The 15,553-nt window shown below is 45.5% G+C and overlaps 2 protein-coding genes across 2 annotated transcripts in view; one reads left to right on the forward strand and one right to left on the reverse strand.

The window, feature by feature from the left end:
- Nucleotides 1-396, reverse strand: part of LOC119350581 (probable methyltransferase PMT23) — a 5,479-nt gene extending 5,083 nt beyond the window's left edge. Inside the window, exon 1 of the mRNA XM_037618337.1 lies at nt 361-396. Coding sequence (XP_037474234.1) covers nt 361-396 — 36 coding nt within the window. The remainder of the gene's footprint in view (nt 1-360) is intronic.
- A 9,733-nt stretch (nt 397-10,129) lies between these two features.
- Nucleotides 10,130-13,458, forward strand: LOC119308122 (the record flags this gene model as incomplete). The annotated part of the gene is made up of 3 exons (XM_037584250.1): nt 10,130-11,870; nt 11,993-12,213; nt 12,466-13,458. Coding segments are annotated over exons 1-3 (2,955 nt in total), but the record flags the coding sequence as incomplete, so codon positions are not given.
- Between the last annotated feature and the right edge of the window lie 2,095 nt (nt 13,459-15,553).

Raw genomic sequence — 15,553 nt, forward strand, 5'->3', positions numbered from 1 at the left:
GCCGCTGCCCCAGCCGCGGCGTGGCCTGGACGCCTGGTTGGGGAGCGGAAGGGGTCGGCGGCGAGGTTGGGCTGGGTTTGGGTGGGGTGGGTGGGTGGGTCAAGGAGTGAAGTGGAGCGTCGCGGCCACGGCAGCGATGGCCGCCGTGGACGGTGGCGAAGGTGCAGGTCGTTTTCCGGTGGTGGAATCGAGATTTGAGATCTGTTTGATTTTTTTCCCTTTCGTTTCAATTTTCTGCATCTGCCTCACTACTTTTTTTTAAAAAACTTCTCATCTATTCATCTTCAATCATGGCAGTAGAACGAGCACCCGAAATAAAAAAGTTACATCCAGATATGTAGACCACCTAGCGACGACTACCAGCACTAAAGTGAGCCGAAGACTCGTCGCCGTCATTACCCTTCCCTCGCTGGAGCCGGACAAAATTTGTTGTAGTGAACAGTCGGAAAGTCGTCGTGCTAAGGCACAGAAGACCAGCGCAGCCGAACATCAATCGCCGTCGATGAAGCGTAGCATAGATCGGAAGGATCCAACCTAAAAACACATGAAGGTAGATGAACTACGACCAGATGCGAGCAAATCCATCAAGGACAGATCTGCCGGAGACACAACTTCACACGCCCACCGATGATGCTAGACACACCATTGGGACGGGGGCTAGGCGGGGAGAACCTTGTTCCATCTTCAAAAAGCTGTCGTTGTCTCGTCTTTCTGAGCAGGATACAAACCCTAAGGTTTTTTGGTCCATTCCGCCCCTGGGCCTCGTCCTCGTGTTTAGTTGGATTGGGGATTGGAACCAACTCGTCCCGAATCGATTATTACCGTCAATATGCTGAACACACGCGTTCCTCCAAATTGAAGGAATCACGCGGAACGACCTCTTGCGAGGCGCTTTCACCTCCTTCCCCTGACGCTACCTCCCACTGTTGGCCGCTCCTCTTCCTCGATCTACGTTGTCGATGAAAGTGCTAGTATCGACTAGAGGGGGGTGAATAGGCGATTTTTATGAAAGTCTTCAAAACTTGGAAGTTTCGAAGACAAACAACAGAAATAACCTTGTTGATATGCAGCGGAAGATAAACTACCATAAGCATGTCATAGTCAAGTATGCAATGATGTGAAAGTACAGGACTAATAGCAGCTAAGTAGTAAGGATCAGGATGGAAGATAGTATGAAGCCAATCAACAGTAGTAGTCAAACAATGAAGTCAAACAGATAGACATATGGGCAGTGACTTCACGAAGACAAACTTAAGTAAAGGATGGAAAGGGATAGAACCAGTTGCTTGTTGAAGACACGGGATTTGTTGGACCAGTTCCAGTTGCCGTGACAATTGTACGTCTGATTAGGGATGCTGAGATTTAACTCAGAAGACCGTGTCTTCACCTTATTCCCCTTGAGCTAAGGACACCCAGTCCTCGCCCAATCACTCTGGTAAGTCTTCAAGGTAGACTTCCAAACCTTCACAGACTTTGTTCACCGGCAATCCACAATGACTCTTGGATGCTCAGAACGCGATGCCTAACCAGCTGGAGGATTCACAGTCCTCAAGTGTAACAAGTCTTCAGGTCACACAGACAGAAAAACTTCAGTGATGCCTAACACTCTTTGGCTCTGGGTGTTTGGGCTTTGTCCTCGCAAGGATTTCTCTCTCTCAAATGCTTCGAGGTGGGTTGCTCTCAAACGACAAAAGCCGTGTACAAACTCTGAGCAGCCACCAATTTATGGTGTAGGGGGTGGGCTATTTATAGCCACTAGGCAACCCGACCTGATTTGTCCAAAATGACCCTGGGTCACTAAGGAACTGACACGTGTTCCAACGGTCAGATTTCAAATACATGCGGCAACTTTACTTGGGCTACAAGCAAAGCTGACTCATCCAGCTCTGGATAAGGTTTGCTCTCATTGTCTTTGCTCGAAGACATAGGATTTGAGTTGAGCATCACTTCAGTCACTCTGATTTAGTTCACTTGGACCCCACTTAACAGTACGGTGGTTCCTATGACTCAACAAAGAAGAGAAGGAAGCAACAAATCCACACAGTCTTCGCGCTCCATAGTCTTCACGCAATGTTTTCTCATGTCATAGTCTTTAATATGAATATCTTCTCATACCACCATTGTCTTCAATGTCTTCATACATTTTTAGGGGTCATCTTCGGTAGGTAAACCGAATCAATGAGGGACACTACCTGCGTTATCTTGCAATTCTCACAAACGCATTAGTCCCGCAACCAATTTTGTCGTCAATACTCCAAAACCAACTAGGGGTGGCACTAGATGCACTTATAATCTCCCCCTTTTTGGTGATTGATGACAAACTGGTTGAAGTTTTCAACGGGGATAAATATGTGAAATTGTAAGGATAGGAAATTGTCTTCATAAGTTGCAAGGGCTCCCCCTGAAGATGTGCATGTAAGTAATTTGCTTTTGGAATGCAAATGCACATGGCAGGTTGTACTTGTGGAGATCCACTTCAACTTATGAAGATAATTCATCATGCATGAACTGATATAGCAAGTAGAATGACATGCATAATGAAAAATGGACGTCTGCAGAATGATCTAAGTGCGGAAGTTATCATCGCACATGCGGAATTTATCATCGCATCACAGTGAAGCAAATAAGTAGCAGACGACCATCAAGTTTAGGTGTTACAACTCAGAGAACCAAATGTTTCAAAAGGCAAGAGTTGTAAGCACGCAGCAAAATATAATGCAACTGCCCATATGAACCCGCTTGAAGACTATCAATTCATACGCTTCTCCCCCTTTTGTCAGTAAGGACCAAAAAGGTTTGAAGACATAGAGCATCTACTCGTCATCATGAGTAGGTGAAGCAGCAGGGTTGTCGTCGTTGGGTAGCGGTGCAGATGAACTTGGTGCAGTGTCGATGCACGCATTAGTAGGAGGTGGTGAAGTAGCATCATCTTCATCGTCGATCACTTTGGCATTTACCGTTGCCGCGGAGGAAGAATATTCAGAGTCTTCAAGAGATGGAGTACGACGTAGGACAGCAGTCCGTGGAGGAGTGGAGTCAAACTGGAATCTTTCATTGAAGCCATCGTCTTGAAGATCAGCTTCAGCACTGAGCAGGGTCAAACTCTTCCATGATCGCCGGCAAGTTTCATGAGCAACAAAGGCATTCTTGGTGGCAAGGTTGCAAATGCGATTGACATCCACCAAGAGGCTTTGCATCTGTCTCTTGAGCCAGAAATGATGCTTATCCTGTTTTTGATGAAGGGCCACAAGAAGTTCTCGGTCATTGAGAACGCGAGAACGCTTCCGAGGCCTTTGTGCAATGGTGCTTTCAGTGGCTTCTGTGGGTGCTCGATAAGGCAGACGAGTGTTTCCAGCCAATGGATAGATTCGTGTCGCTGCTTGAACACCTTCAATAGGCTGAGTGAAACTTTGGTGCTCGGCATTCTGAAGACAAAGAGGCCTCTTGGCAGGGTCAGAGTATATAGCTTCAACTGACATATCAACCTCTGGCAGAAAGATCATATGATTGCGAGTAGAGGGCTGATAGTTGACAGATGAGTGTCTCTTGATGAGGCGCATGACCCATGGAGCATAAAACTTCAGACCAAATAGGTCAGAGCCGGAAGCAGCAAGTTGCCTGATGAAGAACTCTTGAGTGTTGAAGCTGATGCCATTGAGAATATAGAAGACCAAAGTCTTCATAGCTCCTTCAAGCTTGGCCGCTGATGAATGTCCTTTGACAGGCCATAGAGTTCGCCTGATGATATGATATATGGTGCGGGCAGATACTCAAGGTCTTCAACAAAGAAATCTGTTGGATATTCAACGTCAGATGGCAAGGGCTTCATCATGCTCAACATATGGCTCATATTGGGTTCTGGCTTATGGAAGATACTCTCTACTGCATTGCGGTGTAGCTGACAGTCAGGTTCATATAGTTCTCCAGGAGTGGCTAGCCCTGTAAGCTCGATGATATCCATAGCTTTGGCTTCATGATGAACATTTCCAGTCATCCACTCGAGAACCCATGTCTTGATGTCTCTGTAGTAGCCGCGAATGTGTAGAGTAGCATAGAATTGAAGCAATAGCTCTTCATTCCAATGTTCTTTGTCTGTCACAAAGTGGAGCAGACCAGCATCACGAAAGCAATCAAGTGCTTCTTCTAAGCACGGCAGTCCAGCAATGGCTTCTGTATCAAGGCGCATAGGAGGGAAAATGCGCCCTTGATCATATAGTACGCATGAGTAATAGCTTCTCTGCTGATAGCTCCAGAACCGATCTAATGATATCCTTGGCTTGGAGTAGGGGTTCTTGGCGCTGTCAAAGAAGGTATTGTGGCTTTTGAAGCCATTGGCATTGAAGGACCCTGGTGAGTTTGCAGTACCTGGAAACCTTGGCAACCTAGGCTTTGACTTCTGAACCTGAGGCCTATGCTCAATATGATAGTCAAATTGAGGTCCTGAGGCAGTAGGCGGAGGCACCAGAATGGGCCATCGGATAGTGGTAAGCTGACCATGACTGTATGCTTGCTCAATTGTGTGAGGCCTTGGTGGCGGAACAGGAGCAGGGGCAACAATTGAGGCGTCATGCTGCACAACAGGTGCTTCAGGAGCGAATGTCTCATTAGTTTCAGGTGCAGCAGCCTCAGTGGTTTCAGGTTCAGTGGCCACACTTGCTTCAGGCACACTAGTTGGTGCAGGCTCCACATTAGCGTCAGCCATGACTACGTCATTGGCTTCATTGGCGTTGGCGGTGGCAGCCTCAACATTGTCAACCTCCTCTTGACGAACAAGAGGGTCGGGCACAGGCACGTTCACATCAGGAACTGCTTCTTCTTCAATTGCTGGGGGAGTAGGTACACGTACTTCTTCTTGATTTTCTTCGGCTGATGCAGCCGGAATGTCTTCAGCAGTATGTGCTTCAGACTCGGAGACATTCACAGTTGGAGCAGGTTCAGAAAATACTTGACGTGCAACAAGTGAACGTTGCACTTCTCCTTCTGGAACGCTCGACAGAGGGACTTGAGGCCTTTGTCCTTTGCGAAGCCTACGAAATGCTGGCAACGCCTTGGGAGATGGAGTTGGCTGGGCCTGAAAGTCTTCATCCTCTTCTTGCACGGGGGGTGTAGCTTATTGTTGTTGTTGGGGAGTACTGGGGGAGTCTTGTAGTTGTGGGTGATCAGCCCACGATGCATCCTGAGCAATTGGCGTCAGTGGACGACCAATGCTGATGAGTTCGCTGTTCATATGAACAGGCGATGATACCACGTCATGTTCGATCTGAGGAGAACTTCATCATCAGCTACATTGTCATCATGACCAATATCTTCAGCAGCGGTGGGTTCAGCTGCTGGAATATCTTCAGCTTCATGAGCCTCTGTGGGAGCAGGCTCATGAACTATCATCTGTCTTTCTTGATGTTCAGACGCAGGGCGAACCATTGAGATGGGTTCAACAACAAGGGGCTCTATGGGAGCAGCCCAATTTTTCTTGGTCTTGCGCTTCTTCTTGGAGGGAGCAGCACCAGAGGCTTCAGTATTCTTCCTCTTTCTGGCTTCAGCCTCGGCAGCCCTCATCTTCTTCTGTTCTGAAGCGCTTGTGGTGACCTTTGGCTTTGAGCCAGTCATGCTACTTGGGAAGATAATGCGAGGGGCTTCTTGGCTTGAGGGTGCAGGCTGGTCAGTAGGAAGCTTCTTCTTTTTCTTTGCAGCCATCCTGGGGTCAATGCCAGGATGACCAAGTGACTTTCACTTCTCAGCCTCATTGTAGGCAAGCACACACTTATCAGCCAAACTCTTCATACGCTCGCGAGAGCCTTGAGCTTCTTGGCGCTTCTTGAGAAAGGCTTCTTTGAGCTCATGCAGCATGACCTTGAAGTTTTTGACATCTTGAAACTTAGCTTGGCCACATGCTTCTTGAATTGAGCCTTCTCATAATCATTCTTGTTCTTCATCTCAACAATGCGTTGAGCAAGAGCTAGCTCAGAAGCAATGGCGCCATTAAAGGCGACGCTGAGGCCAATGGGAAGTTGTAAATCTTCAAAGCTGACATTGGGGGTGTCAAACCACTCATCAATGAAATTGTGGATGATGGCCACATCAAAGAGAGGCAAGTTGTTGAAGATTTCTGCTTCTTCCTTGCTTTTGATCAATTGCTCAAGGGCATCATCAGCAAGATCTTCATCGTTGGACAGATCAATGGGATCTTCACGCAGTATAGCGGCAGGAGTCAAGGCTTGATCAGTATGCCTGACAAGTTGCTTTTTCTTCTCCGTCTTCTTGAAGATTCGGGACTCATTTTCAAACTGCACACTGGCTTCAGGAGGTGCAGTGGCCAGTGGCTTCGCGCGTAAAGCTTTTGGAGGTGCTGATTTAGAAGCCTTTAGCTTATTTTGCTTTTGTGGCTTCGAAGGAGGAGCTGGGGCTTCATCAGTGTCAGCATCCTTTTCAGAATGATCTACCTTGGCACCTTGAACCAAGATGTAAGTGATGAGGCCATCAAGGTTGGAGAAGGGGCCAATTACATTTGGTTCTGCATCACGAGAGCCGTCAGCACGAGGAGCAGGGGGACCAGGGTTGAAGTCTAGTCCCAATGTCTTCTTGTTTTCCTTGGCCGAAGCCTTTGCGTGCTGGAAGTTGCGCTTGAAGAGAGCATCATCACAACACCAGAGTAATGGTGTGGGATCGGCATTCTCAGGCTGAGGTCCACGGACCATGCAAGGATAGAAGTTTTGATCAATAGCTTCAGCTCTGTTCTTGGGTTCAAGGCCTCGATAGAGAATATCGTCCCAAGGACTCTTGATAGCATTCTTCTCTGCATATTCCTTGGTCACGAATTTGTATTTGAACCATTCTTCAGACCAATAGCGTCGAATCCATTGGATTCATGTCTTGCGCTGATGATAAGACTCTTCAGGATCTGTCTTTTTAGAGTTCTGCTAGTTCATCAGGCATATCTTTGGATGTTCCTTCTCTGCGCTGTCTGCCACCCTTCCTTGCTGATTTTTCTGCAGCCATGAACTTCAAACTGAATGGCTTCAATACGTTCAAAGGCTTCAGAGACTTTCGCTTGCTGGTCAAGCAGGAACTGGCTTCAGGAGAATTGATATGATGCTATAAGTATTCTGCAAACGAATGCAGACTATGAGAACCAAGGGATTCTCCCATGGACATGTACCTGTGACAGCATTAGAGATGCGAGGGAAGGGGAAGAGGTCATATGCATTCTCAGAAGATTTTGAAGATAAATCAGTTTGAAGACATTGACCTCATGATGCGAAGACATTCACTTATATAGGTGAGTTGGTTCCAGATTTGTACCAATCCGTGAATGAGTACAAGTGAGGAATCAAACTAGACAGGAAATCTAAGTGAATTGACTTCGGCAGTATGAGATGTAGACAGAATAGATCTAACATTGAATAGACAGAAACTACTTTTGGTAAACAGGATGAATCTTGAAGATCAAAAAGGTGGTGAAAATAGAGTTATAATTACCGCACGAAGAACTGCTAGATGGGAAGAATAGGAGACCGAGCAGTTCAGCCCACCGTGCCCTAACTTGGCAACGGAGGACACCTACGGCGACGGCGGAGAGGACGATGTCCGCGGCCGGCGTGAGGACAGCGTCGGAGAGGTCGCGGCAACTAAGCGCTTCGTCGTCGGTGTCGTCGCGAGCTAGCGGTGGCGCTAGGGTTTTGACGGAGGTGGAGAGGTGGAATAAGGATTTCTTTACCGCAGGGGACAAGTATTTATAAGCAGGTGAGAGACACGGCGCAATTACGCTGGTGCCCCTAGCGGTTCACATCTGAGGGGTACGTGGCAAGCATGCAACATACTTAGAATTGTCCCATGTTCCCACGCCCGCCAGGCATGTCGGAGAGTTGTTCCTACTTCTCCGGATTTCAACAATAAAGATAAGTCATTTAAAACAAATTTAATGTTTGTCTCTTTGCCTTCTGCTGACTAGGACGCAGAGAAGACATTCGACAGTTTCACTAGAATGCATATGATTTGGACAGATAGAGTTTGAGATAGAAAGCATAGAGAGGTTAGGGTCCGATCACATTCACTTAGTTCAAAAGATCCAATCTTGAAGACATAGTTATAAGTGAATGCTGTAGAGGACAGAACACTAGTATATATATATATATCAGAAAGCAATCAAATCATCATAGTGTAGAAGATCATGAAGATAAATTGAAACTGAAGACAAACCAAATGCGAAGTCATTGCAATATAACGCCATAAGTGAAACACTTCAAACAGAGAAAGTTGGTGGTGGCGTTACCCACCGTATAGGAAGTATTAGACCCAGACACGGCGCGCAATTATCATGGCGCTCCGAAGTCAAATTCCTTGTTAATGTATTCACACTCAGAGTGTAAATCTTATTGATTGAAGATATACATTACTTTGTGTGTTGCACATCTAAGTCATCAACATGCATAAGTGTTAGGATGTGTGCCTGATCACAGGACATTAGAGGATTCCAAGATATTTAGCTCACACCGTAACTTGCAAAACCTTTTCTCATCCAAGGGCTTTGTGAAGATATCTGCCAGTTGCTCTTCAGTGTTGACGTGCATGATATCTATATCTTTCTTCATAACATGATCTCTGAGAAAGTGATGACGTATTTCAATGTGCTTTGTCTTCGAGTGCTGGACTGGATTGTTGGCTATCTTGATGGCACTTTCGTTGTCGCAGAAGATAGGTACTTGTTTCAGGTTGATGCCATAATCCTTGAGAGTTTGCTTCATTCATAGAAGCTGAGCACAACAGGATCCAGCAGCAATGTATTCAGATTCAGCAGTTGAGAGTGATACACAGTTCTGCTTCTTTCACTAGTAGAAAAAGGGTCAAACGTGAAGCACATTAGTGTCGGTTTGTATTTGAGCCGGCACAAATGTATACATTAGTGCCGGTTCCAACGGCTAGCCGGGCCGCTCTCATTAGTATTGGTTCGTGGCTAACCTTTAGCACCGGTTCGTGCCACGAACCGGTACTAATGAGAGTGGTGGCGGGATGTTGTCAGTCTGGGCCCCCTCCAGCACCTTTAGTACCGGTTCTTGGCACAAACCGGTACTAAAGGTCGTCCTACATAAACCCTTCGTCCACCCAAGCTTGCTCTGTTCTTCCCCTTTCCCCTCTCCTCTCTGTTCTTCCCATCTTCCTCTCGAGCTCATCACACATTTTGCCCAAAATTTGTCAAGATTTGAAGGCCCCCATCCATTCAAATGATCACAAAGGTTAGCAACTTTGTCCTTTCATCTCTCATTGCTAGATTAGCTCTTGCAATGCTTTATATAGTTATTAATTTGTGAGTTTAGTAATTTGGGAGGAAATATATATATGTGCTAGTATTTGATTTATATGCAATTTGAGGTCAAAAATAACACTTAGTTTGCATATGTAGGTGTGGTTTACTTAGTGCCTTCTAAATCTCATCGTAACCACCGTCGATCGCCCGCACCGTCCCGTCGCCGGCACCACCTTGTGGTGAGCCTCTTGTTCATGAAATTTTATATAAAAAATTGATGTTTGTGTGATTTGGATATATAGTTACTCGTATAATAATTATCTTACTCGTACGTTGTTTGTTATACATAGTGCCATGGTTTTGATATCCGTCCTCGTCGGCCCTCGTCCTTGTTATCATTCGGATGTGGTATATTCTCTTTTAAAACTATTTGTTGCATTTCGTGTTTATGACAAATTATGCCCATCAAGTTGACATAGATATTTTTATCTAGGAGGTATGTGAACCGGAAATTCCAACCGACCCTATTGTCGAGAGGTTAAATTTAGTTGAAAGAGAAAACGAGTACTTGAAAGAAAAATTGAAAAGAATTGAGGGGGAGAAGATGGAATTGGAGTTGCATGTTGCCGATGTCGTCGATGATCACAAGATCAAGATGGAGAAAATGCACTTGAAGATTAGAAAGATTAGAAAATATACCATCGATAGTGAGGCTTGGTATCATTATGTTGTTGGATCAATTGTTACCTTAGTTGCGATCTTGATCGCATTTGTTGTTGCATTTAAATGCTTTAGCTAGAGAGTTATTTGTTTGTTGCATTTAAGTGTTGTATGAACTTTATGTATGAACTTGTATTAATTTGGTCTATTCGGTGTTGTGTAATGAAGATGAGCCGGCAATGGATGTACGATGACCGATGCTCTCCCCAGTTCGTTGAGGGCGTGCATACTTTTCTGCTTGCGGCTGAGGCAAACAAGCGGGCGGATGGTTTTATGCCTTGTCCATGTGCTGGCTGTAAGAATGGTCGCAATTACTCTACGTCAAGAACCATTCACGTCCACCTGTTTGAGTCCGGTTTCATGCCCCACTATAATGTTTGGACCAAGCACGGAGAAAGAGGGGTTATGATGGAAGACAATGAAGAAGAAGAGGACGACGACAGCTATCCTGGCCATGGGTTCCCTGAATATGATGATACAACAATGGGGGAAGAAGCTGAGCCGGTAATGCGGGAAGAAGCTGAGCCGGCAATGCGGGAAGAATCTGAAGAAGAGGCATCAGATGAGCCCGTTGATGATCTAGGTCGGGCCATTGCCGATGCAAAGAGAAACTGCGCAAGTGATTTGGAGAAGAAGAAGTTGCAGCGCATGTTAGAGGATCACAAAAAATTGTTGTACCCGAATTGCGTAGGTGACAAGAAAAAGTTGGGCACCACACTGGAATTGCTGCAATGGAAGGCAGAGAATGGTGTATCTGACAAGGGATTTGGAAAGTTGCTGGTAATGATAAAGGATATGCTTCCAAAGGACAACGAATTGCCCGAGAGTACGTACGAAGCAAAGAAGGTTGTCTGCCCTCTAGGGTTAGAGGTGCAGAAGATACATGCATGCCCTAATGATTGCATCCTCTACCGCGGTGAGTACGAGGATTTGAACACTTGCCCGGTATGTGGTGCATTGCGCTATAAGATCAGCCGCGATGAGCATGGTGATGTCGAGGGCGAGCGCCCCAGGAAGAAGATTCCTGCCAAGGTGATGTGGTATTCTCCTATAATACCACGGTTAAAACGTTTGTTCCAAAATAAAGAGCATGCCAAGGCGATGCGATGGCACAGAGAAGACCGTAAGAAAGACGGAAAGTTGAGAGTACCCGCTGACGGGTCGCAGTGGAGAAAAATTGAAAGAAAGTACAGGAAGGAGTTTGCAGATGACGCAAGGAGCGCATGGTTTGGTCTAAGCGCAGATGGCATTAATCCTTTTGGGGAGCAGAGCAGCAACCATAGCACCTGGCCTGTGACTCTATGTTTGTATAACCTTCCTCCTTGGTTGTGCATGAAGCGGAAGTTCATTATGATGCCAGTGCTCATCCAAGGCCCTAAGCAACCCGGCAACGACATTGATGTGTACCTAAGGCCATTAGTTGAAGAACTCTTACAACTGTGGAATGGAACAGGTGTACGTGCGTGGGATGAGCACATGGGGGAAGAATTTGACCTAAAGGCGTTGCTGTTCGTGACCATCAATGATTGGCCTGCTCTCAGTAACCTTTCAGGACAGAAAAACAAGGGATACCGCGGATGCACGCACTGTTTGGATGATACCGACAGTATATATTTGAATAGTTGTAAGAAGAATGTGTACCTGGGACATCGTCGATTTCTTCCGAGCAGGCATCCCGTAAGAAAGAAAGGCAAGCATTTCAAAGGTGAGGCGGATCACCGGACGAAGCCTCGCCACCGTACTGGTGCTGATGTACATGATATGGTCAAGGATTTGAAGGTGATATTTGGAAAGGGTCCTGGCGGACAACCTGTTCCAAAGGACGCTGACGGAAGCGCACCCATGTGGAAGAAGAAATCTATATTTTGGGACCTGCCATATTGGAAAGACCTAGAGGTCCGCTCCACAATTAACGTGATGCACGTGACGAAGAATCTTTGTGTGACCCTGCTTGGCTTCTTGGGCGTGTATGGGAAGACAAAAGATACACCTGAGGCACGGAAGGACCAGCAACATATGCACGGAGAAGATGGCATACATCGGGGTCATCAAGCTATGCTCTTACCAAAGAAGAGAAGGAAATCTTCTTTGAATGCCTGCTCAGTATTAAGGTACCGTCTGGCTTCTCGTCGAATATAAAGGGAATAATAAACATGGCAGAGAAAAAGTTCCAGAACTTAAAGTCTCATGACTGCCACGTGATTATGACGCAACTGCTTCCGGTTGCATTGAGGGGGCTTCTATCGGAAAACGTTCGATTAGCCATTGTGAAGCTATGTGCATTTCTCAATGCAATCTCTCAGAAGGTAATCGATCCAGAAATCATACCAAGGTTACAGAATGATTTGGTGCAATGTCTTGTCAGTTTCGAGTTGGTGTTCCCACCATCCTTCTTTAACATCATGACGCACGTCCTAGTTCACCTATGCGAAGAGATTAACGTTTTGGGTCCTGTATTTCTACACAATATGTTCCCCTTTGAGAGGTTCATGGGAGTCTTAAAGAAATATGTTCATAACCGTGCTAGGCCAGAAGGAAGCATCTCCAAGGGCTATCAAAATGAGGAGGTCATTGAGTTTTGTATTGACTTTATTCCTGACCTTAAGCCGATTGGTGTTCCTGAATCGCGGCATAAGGGCAGACTGGATGGAAAAGGCACGCTAGGAGGGGAACAAATAATATGTATGGACGGACATTCTCTCACTGAAGCACACTACACACTTCTACAGAATTCCGCCTTGGTGGCTCCGTATATGGATGAACACAAGAATTTGCTATGCTCCAAACACCCGGAGCGGTCTGATGACTGGATTACACGTGAACAAACCAGGAGTTTCGCCAGCTGGTTGCAGACACGTACCATGCATGACACCTCTATTGAAGATGACCTGTACTTGCTGTCCCAGTTACCATCTTCGAATATAATGACTTTCAAAGGGTACGAGATAAATGGTAATACATTTTACACGATCGCCCAAGATAAGAAGAGCACCAACCAAAACAGTGGTGTCCGCTTTGATGCAGAAACCAAGACGGGAAAGGAAACATATTATGGTTATATACAGGACATATGGGAACTTGACTATCGACGTGGTTTAAAGGTCCCTTTGTTCCAGTGCAAATGGGTCATTATGACACGAGGCGGGGTAACGGAAGACCCGCAGTACGGAATGACAACAGTGGATCTCAACAATCTTGCATATGCAGACGAACCATTCGTCCTAGCCAATGATGTGGCACAGGTTTTCTTTGTGAAGGACATGTCTACCAAGCCAAGAAAAAGAAAAGATAAGGAAGGGAATGCATCGTACGATGAGCCAAAGCACCACATAGTTCTTTCTGGAAAGAGAAACATCGTGGGAGTGGATGACAAGACAGACAAGTCAGAAGATTATGAAAAGTTTGATGAAATTGCTCCATTCACAGTGAATATTGACCCGAGCATCCCGTTAAATGATGAAGATTTTCCATGGTTACGGCGCAAAGGGACACACGCGAAGAAAAATTTTCACACCCAAAGATCTGGGATGTGATCGGCTTCACTAGCTATCATCACTTTCTTCTGTGTTTCACACCCAGAGGGGAATCTCTGTAATAGTTAGGGTAGTTATGTGTTTTGGCATTTGAAACGCGAAGAAATTTTATGTGCAAACAAATTCTTTCATGCCTTTACTGATTTTTAAAGTTAAGTTATTCACAAACTTGTGATTCACACTAATTTCAAATAATTCAAAATTTAAACTATTCAAATTTGAAAACTATGAGCACTAACAGAAAGTTTGTAATTTTTTTGTACCTAAAGAGGCTGTGTCAGCCTCCGGTCAGGCTATGGCCCCACCATCACCATTTAGTGCCGGTTCGTGCCACGAACCGGTACTAATGAGGTTGTGTCAGGTAAGGCTGGGGCCCCACGAGCACCTTTAGTACCGGTTCATGGATGAACCAGACGTAAGCTGTTTTTTAGTCCCACCTCGCGAAGTGAGAGGGACTAGGAGTGGTTTATAAGCCCTGAGTGCAGAAACGATGAAGAAGAGGCTCAATGCTCACGTTGCTTAGCTTCAAGCCTTCAGGAATACGGTAGACTGCACGGAGCTATGCGCAGTGCAGTTTACACTATTCCAAAAGGCTTGAAGCAAATTAACGAGCATTTCACCTCTTTTTTATTTTTAATAACTTATTACAACTCCGGACTTCTTCTGTTATGGCAAAAACTAATTGCACGTCGACATTTCTTTTTTTTAAGTTATAACTTCAGACTTTGACCATCAAGTTTTGCAGAAAAGAAAAAATAGCACAAAAGAAAGAAAAACTATAGCTGAAAAGAAAAAAACTATATAAAAAAACTACTCAAAAATAAATAGAAGAAAATAAATATAGCAGAAAAGAAAAAACTACTCAGAAATAAATAGAAAAAAAAATAAAGCAGAAAAGAAAAAAATTATATTTGCTATTTTTCAATCGTTTACAAAATGACCGTGAAATTGAAAATCACTACAAAATGAACTCTGAAAATGTTGAATTTTGGCAAACTAGATGAAAAACTACTCGCAAATAAATAGAAGAAAATAAATATAACAGAAAAGAAAAAACTATAAAAAAAACTACGCAAAAATAAATAGAAGAAAATAAAGCAGAAAAGAAAAAAACTATAAAAAAAATTGGGGCGCTGCCCTGTGGGCCTGATAGGCCACAGGTGTGTAATTACAGGCCTTAAAGGCCCAGCAGACTCACAGGGTAGCGCGCAGAGTTTAGGCCCACAAGCCTGCTATATAGAGGAGTTCGAAGTGGTAGCCGCGGCTGGGTTTATAAACCAGTGCGGCTGCCCTTCACCCGGCGAGGTGGGACTAAACTTTTGGGTGGCAGCGCGAGGCCTTTAGTACCGGTTGGAGGCTCCAACCGGTACTAAAGACCACCCTTTAGTACCGGTTGGTGGCTCCAACCGGTACTAAAGGCCTCGTCTTCCCGCCGCTTGGCCTGGCCAAAACAGGCCTTTAGTACCGGTTGGTGGCTTGAACCCGTACTAAAGGTGCCTTCTATATATACAAAACTTACGAAATTTTCATTCTCCCTCTGTTTCTACTCTGTTTCCGTCGTCTCCGTCGCTGTAGCCGCCCCCGTCCCCGTCGCCGCCCTCGTCTCCATCGTCGCCGCCCTCGTCTCCGTCGCCGCCCCCGTCTCCGTCACCGCCCCGGGCCCGTCCCCGTCGCGCCGTCCCCGCGTCACGCCCCGGCCCGTCACCGCCCCCGGCCGTCGCCTCGCCGTCGCCGTCGCCCCGCTGTGAGCTCTCCCTCTCTAACCCCTCTCCCTCGCCCCCGGCGGCCACCATGGGCGCCGCCCCTCCCCGAGCCCATACACGCACACACACAAGCATGATGAACACACACACACACATGTATGAATTAATGCATGTATATATTAGTATATACGTATTTTGTATGTTTAATTAGTTTAAATTATTTAGATTATTATTTTTTCACTATTATATATGTATGAATGCATGTTAGATGGATATAATTAGTGTTTAATTAGTATGGAAATTTTTTATATAATGTTGTTTTTCAGTTTTTTAATGGATGTATAGAAGTTGTGTTT

This window comes from Triticum dicoccoides, chromosome 1B (assembly GCF_002162155.2).
Source record: "Triticum dicoccoides isolate Atlit2015 ecotype Zavitan chromosome 1B, WEW_v2.0, whole genome shotgun sequence".
Classification (NCBI taxonomy): Eukaryota; Viridiplantae; Streptophyta; class Magnoliopsida; order Poales; family Poaceae; genus Triticum; species Triticum dicoccoides.